The 6,276-nt window shown below is 35.5% G+C and overlaps 2 protein-coding genes across 2 annotated transcripts; one reads left to right on the top strand and one right to left on the bottom strand.

Annotated features, from left to right (window-relative positions):
- The first annotated feature begins 2,646 nt into the window (after positions 1 to 2,646).
- On the top strand, positions 2,647 to 3,336 carry LOC106454191 (E3 ubiquitin-protein ligase RSL1-like). The gene is made up of 2 exons (XM_022702908.2): positions 2,647 to 3,167; positions 3,267 to 3,336. Exons 1-2 carry the CDS (start codon positions 2,647 to 2,649, stop codon positions 3,334 to 3,336), a joined length of 591 nt encoding a protein of 196 aa, XP_022558629.1.
- Positions 3,337 to 3,659: 323 nt separating this feature from the next.
- LOC106452555 (60S acidic ribosomal protein P3-2) lies at positions 3,660 to 4,518 on the bottom strand. Its single transcript, XM_013894705.3, has 2 exons — positions 4,240 to 4,518; positions 3,660 to 3,951 (listed from the first exon to the last, which is right to left on the bottom strand). Exons 1-2 carry the CDS (start codon positions 4,435 to 4,437, stop codon positions 3,787 to 3,789), a joined length of 363 nt encoding a protein of 120 aa, XP_013750159.1. The 5' UTR covers positions 4,438 to 4,518; the 3' UTR covers positions 3,660 to 3,786.
- Between the last annotated feature and the right edge of the window lie 1,758 nt (positions 4,519 to 6,276).

Below are 6,276 nucleotides of genomic sequence, written 5' to 3'. Positions count from 1 at the left end.
CATATTGTCAAAGTTTTTTTAAAAATTGGATGAGATATAATTAAATAATAGGTCAGCATCGTTTCTTCTGAAATCATCCCAAGTGAATCATTTTTCTTCGTGGTCCTCCACTACCAAGTCTGGTCTCACACCATATAAAAACAATTTACCATATCAAGAGTTCGTTATTGTTGCTTTCATGATCGGAAACCTGCAAGAATATCTCTCAATCCTTTGTGTGTTTTCTCTGTTATTACAACAACTACAATCTGTCACAGGACACAGTCCATCACTTTTGCAAAATCTCCGGTCGTTACTGAACCAAAGGTTGTTCTCTTCGTTACGTCGGCATCAATGGTGGTCTTGCGGACATAGAACGTGACACACAAACTCAATGCAAATACAAATGATAACAATTAACAATGCAAACAAATACACGAAGAGTGAGCATAAATACAAATGATAATACAAACACAAAAGATTTCAAGACTGATAAACACAACATTAACAACGTTGTTAACGTTAGATGAATACCAAGTCAGTTAATGTTAAACAAAATACTATCACAAAGAAGATAATCTCTTGATAATCAATATAGATCGGGGGAAATCCAAAAACATAACCTGATACCAAATTTGAAGCGAGTATGATTATCTAAATTAGGAATCTCTTTCATGGTTTCCCATATGCTGTTTTTTTTTCTATCAGCTTCCTTCTCTTCAGCTTCTCGTTTTAGCTTTTCTGCTCTTTTCTCAGCTTCTCTTTGTTGTATTTCTTCTCTTTGTTGTATGACACTAAGAATTTTGTTGCTAACTATGATCATAGAATCATCTTGATCATTTTTCAGCTTATCTGCATTGGTATCAGCTTCCCTTCTTGACATCTTCCTTGGATGAAGCTTTTCTGCACGATCCTTTGAACATGTACATGGAAAAGCTGACATACCACATTCCGTTGATGGTTGTTGAGATGATAATTCAAAGACTTCATCGCTGCTTTGATGAAGGTTTATGTTTTCTCTCGTTTGACTAATATCTTCAACTCTAAAGGTGCGAGCATCAGTACTATCACCCATTCCAATCGCAAAACCACCGGTTGCTACGCCATTTCCAAATATGATTTGTAGATCTTCATATTTTTCAACCGAATCATACCGTAGATGCTTGTGCGTAGGATGTTTCTGCAGATTAATAAACACAGTTTAGTTATAAGATATTTTTGAAAACTAAAGTTATGATGTTTAAATTTATATAGACAAATACAAACCTTTAAATACTCGTCCCACACCTCGTCTGTAGCAGTATACTTTTTCGTGTCAGGATCCCATCCAAATCCAGAATTGCAGCGTTGAAGATCCAAATGGTTTTGGTATTTTTTCTCTCAAATATTTAATCCTACTTAGGTAATGCTTGTGTTCTTTTTGGCATCCAATTTTTTCATTGAGAACAGGCAAAAAATTTTGTTCCATCGTGAACTTGTTTATTAAACCATTAGCATCACGCCAATTTCGATGAATTGCATCAACAAGTAAATCGATCAGAAGTTTTGTTTCCTCTGGTCCCCATTGACTATACCCACCTTTTTCTTTATTCTTTTGTGAATCCTCCATTAGCTAGTTATATAATAATAATATCACAAGATCAACATACGAAACTAGAAAAGAACCATAAATGAAATATGAATGAAGAACTAATGCATATAATCATAGAATTATAATTTAGCAAAAAAAAAATCATCGAATTATACATGACATAAATGTACCTAGAGCTGCAAATTTTGGAGAAGCTTCTGAATTGTTGCGTCTTCACATAGATATAATTTATAGAAAACGAATAGCCAATTCAACAAATAATGGATAATTACGAATACGTTGCAACACAATATTGTAACACGATAATATCTTTATTATGCAATACTTCAAGATAAACTCTACAAAAGTTTATAATTATCTCCTCCCTAAAATCTACACTAATCTATAAAACTCTTGGTAGAATTCTAAGTAAATCTAAATTCTGTTAAAATTTGGTAAATTGTTTTTATAATAATAATCATCAAAACTCTTCTATACTCATAAACCAATAACAGCCCCTTATATTTTATAATACATATTTTATACATACCAAATAATCTAATAGGAGCTATATGTAAACTACAATTACAAAATGTAATTGATACATCACCAGTGAAAGTAATTATTATTCTTATTTTACATATATATATAAATATATTTAAATATATGAATCTATTTTGAATAAAGTAATAACTTCATAAATTAATAAAATATTATAGTTTTAACATTATTAATTTATAGTGTTTTTAGTATATCTTGATAAGCTTGGTAGATGATAATGACAAACCTAAGATCAGAAATATTTTTGCAATATCTCAACAACAAAAAAATCTCAACAAAAAGATTAAAGTGATCTTCTAGTGAAAGAATCTAAATAATATAACGTGCGACTGTTTTTCTTTAAGGCGAGGAGATGGCGGCGAGAACAAGACCGGCGGCAGTAAAACCAGAATTCGAGGTTGCAGCATGTGACCAGAAGGATAACAGTGCTTTGCTCACAAAACAACACAAATCTTCGTTTTCTGCCTCGTCAAGGCAAAGCATACAAGAAGACAGAGCATTGCGTAATCTGTCTGGACGACGTTGATTCCGACCTAATGTTCAACGTCGAAAGATGCGGTCATCGGTTTTGCATTAACTATGTGAAACAACACATAGAGGTGAAGCTGGTTGATGGCAAGATACCTAACTGTCATCAACACGGATGCGTCTTCCATCTCTCTATCGACAGATGCGGCGATCTTTTGACGTTCAACGAAAGATCGGTGTGGCTGCAGAGGATTAAAGAGAACTCGATTCCTTTGGCGGAGAGAGTCTATTGCCCTTATGAGAGTTGCTCTCACTTAATGTCCATGACCGAGCTTTCTCGTAGGGGATCGTACTCTGGATTCGGGAGATGCTTTAAATGCCATGGGGATATCTGTTTCCACTGCAGAGTTCCATGGCATTTTAATTTATCGTGCAACGATTACAAGAGGCTGTTTCCTAGTAAGTATCGAGAAGATGGTGTTGATGATGCAAAGCTGAAATCTTTGGCGAGTCTTAATGGGTGGCGGCAATGTCCCAAGTGCTACCACATGGTTGGACGCTCTTACGGATGCAACCGCATAACTTGCAGGTAATATATAGTTTTGTTGTTTCAATAGAATGTATGTATAAGGATTATGTTTTGGTGTATAAATGTTTGCGTTTCGTAACGAATTTTGATGCGTTTTAGGTGCGGGAATGCGTTTTGCTACAAGTGTGGCTACCTATGGAGGAGACTGCAACCAAGAGTTCATTTTTGATTACTCTTGTACTATTACTTTTCGTCTTTTTATCCCACCTCCTTTAATAAGACTATCTCGGTCTTAAATTGTTATTAGTCGGATCCCTCCTCTCTCCATTGAATAATAAATATCCTTTGAGATGTGTGTGAACTTAAACGAGAGTTTATTACTACTCTACTCTTGTGCTTTTGCTGGGCTTGGGAGATTACTAAGGGATGTTTGTAGTTTGTAACTGATAAAATAAAAAAGTTGAAACGATCGCTATGCTCTCTCTAACGCTTCCATGTAAATGCCGAATAAAATCAGACCATAGTAGACTAGATAAGTTTGCATCATATGGGTTGAAACAAGAAACAAAACATATATTTCTGACATTGTAGTCTTTCTTGCATAAAGGTTCAATCGAAAAAACACAATTCAGATAAGAGAAACAAATAAACCTCAAAAAGTAACACCTTCGAAAGAGCATTAACCAAAGAGATCAAATCCAAAGTCGCCTTCCTCCTCTTCAGATTCTTCCTTTTTCTTTTCTTCCTCCTTTGTGGCTGCGGCGGCCTCACCTCCACCACCGCCTCCAGCTGCTGCACCTCCACCGGCAGCAAATCCTCCTCCAGAACCACCACCAATGATCACCTGCTCCATTATCATTTTCTACCATTAGATCAAAGCAATACGGGATCCAATAATTAAACTTTTTAATTATTTTCACTAAATAGACAAGTGTGTTCTTGTTTGGTCTTAGTATATAATGTAAACTTACAAGATCAGATTAACAACATGTTTCATAACTAAAAGAGTCGTGACTGATGATTCTATCATAAACTACTTAGACCAAACATACAGCGATTTCATCTATTCAGTGATCCTAGAAAAACGAAACAGATCTAGCTATCGATGAGAGAGAGGAAGGACTTGAGAAACCTGGAAGACGGCGGAGGTAGGGGAGACGAGAGAGAAGGAAGACTGAACGCCACCGGAGGAATCGGCGGAGAGAGCAGTCTGAACAACCTTGCGCTGGAGATCGTAGGTGGAAGAAGCGGAGGCTTCGAGGTCTCCCTCGTGTTGCTTAGCGCTCCATTCCCCGCCTTTGCTTTTGCAAACGAATGTGAATACTCCCATCTTCTTCTTCGGCAAGATTTCTAAGCTGTCAAAGACTAGTGCGACGAGATGGGAGCTTAGTGCATTTATATATGAATGATTATTTCGTGAAACCTAGTAAACCCTAGATCAACTAATACTCTACTGGGCTTGATTCAAAGCCCATCAAAAGCTCTACATTTCTCAACTGATCTCCACGTTTGCGTTCTGTAATAACGAGTTTTACAGTTTTCTGTAAATTTACGAGAAATCGGCCAAAAAAACACTGAAATTTGTGGGAATTGCCAAAAGAAACCTGTACTCGAACCTGACCAATAAAACTCCGATTTTTTGTTGACTTTTTTAGTTAATTCACAAACTTACGGTTGACTAACCAAATTAACACACCGTTAACCGATAGTTAAGACAGTGTTGACTCACCGTTAATTACTGCCGTTTAGTGAAACTACGTCGTTTCATTCAGTTGTTTTGTTAAACACAAAATCTCAAGACGACGTCGTTTTGCTGAATTAAAATTGTTGTTGCCTGGACTCGAACCCGTGCACTCGTGGTCGTAAGGGGGTATTGCCACTGAGCTAGTGGACTTTTCGGAAGGTTAACACACATGTTTATTTTTATTGATCAAAAGACGTGTTTGATTGCAATCAAACAAAATGAAACCCGTGTTTGAACGTAACCCTAATTTCTCAAATCGATTTGGGGATTTCTCTTGTAGAGATGGTAAAGACGAAGTTCACAAGGAATGGAAAGGAGAGATGAGACGAATCCTCACAACCCGAACTCATCATGCGATACATGAAGAAGGAGAGATGAGAATCGAGATTCTTAAGGACGAGATCGAAGAGAATCGCGAACTGGATTTATGATTTCGCCCATTTAGGGTTTATACCAATCGGAGGAGAAAACCGTCGTTTCTTTTTGATTCATTTAACTCGGATTCAAAGAGAATAAAAGAAACTGTGTTCGTATATCCATTGCAAAGTCCACTAGCTCAGTGGCAAAAACCCCTACCATTAAACCCGAGTGCACGAGTTCGAGTCGATGGAACCCCATCTTTTTAATAAAAAAGTTAATGTAAAACGCGTCATTTCATTAATTTGTCTTTAACTCGGATTCGAAAAATAAAAGATATTGTGTTCGTATAGCCATTGCAAAGTCCACTAGCTCAGTGGCAAAAACCCCTACCATTAAACCCGAGTACACGAGTTCGAGCCGTAGGAAACACATATTTTTAATAACACAGCTATATAAACGACGTCGTTTGTCTTTAATCAGACAAAGTGATGAAACGACGTCGTATACTTTAACACCCAAAATTAACGTCCGCTTAATTAACAGTTAACTCGGTTAACGGTGTGTTTATCTGGTCAGTCAATCGTAAGTTTCTTAATAAACCCGAAAAGTCAACAAAAGTTCAGGATTTTATTGGCTAGCCCATATGTCCAGGTTTCTTTTGGCAATTCCCGCAAAGTTCAGTGTTTTTTTGGCCGATTTCCCGTAAATTTATAGTTTGTTTGAGAATTACGTCTGTTTAGTTGTATTCAAGAGAATATAAATTCGATACAATATATAGTTTAAAAAATGAGAAACTTATTACCATAGTTTTTTTTTTAATTTTTGTTACAAAAATAAATTTCAATGAACAAAATGATAAAAAAAAGTTGTATTAAAAAATAAAAATATATTTATACCCTAAGATTAACTAATCTAGAATTAAGATTTAGAGTTAAATGGTAAAGTTTTGAATATAGTGTTTTAAATTAAAAAATAAATAATAAATAAATATTAAAATTTTCAAAATAAAAAAAAAAACTATTTTGATCATTTTTTTATTAATGATTATTTTTGTGTGACAAAAAC

The sequence above is a fragment of the Brassica napus genome, chromosome C2, assembly GCF_020379485.1.
Source record: "Brassica napus cultivar Da-Ae chromosome C2, Da-Ae, whole genome shotgun sequence".
NCBI classification, from domain to species: domain Eukaryota; kingdom Viridiplantae; phylum Streptophyta; class Magnoliopsida; order Brassicales; family Brassicaceae; genus Brassica; species Brassica napus.
This window is presented reverse-complemented; position numbering and strand designations above follow the sequence as displayed.

Bases quoted from the DNA above. Each gene is read 5' to 3' on its own strand.
- LOC106454191 (XM_022702908.2), top strand. From the start codon at position 2,647: ATGTTCAACGTCGAAAGATGCGGTCATCGGTTTTGCATTAACTATGTG. The intron at 3,168-3,266 runs GTAATATATAGT...GATGCGTTTTAG, and splicing joins TGCAACCGCATAACTTGCAG to GTGCGGGAATGCGTTTTGCT.
- LOC106452555 (XM_013894705.3), bottom strand. From the start codon at position 4,437: ATGGGAGTATTCACATTCGTTTGCAAAAGCAAAGGCGGGGAATGGAGC. The intron at 3,952-4,239 runs GTTTCTCAAGTC...ATAATGGAGCAG, and splicing joins CTACCTCCGCCGTCTTCCAG to GTGATCATTGGTGGTGGTTC.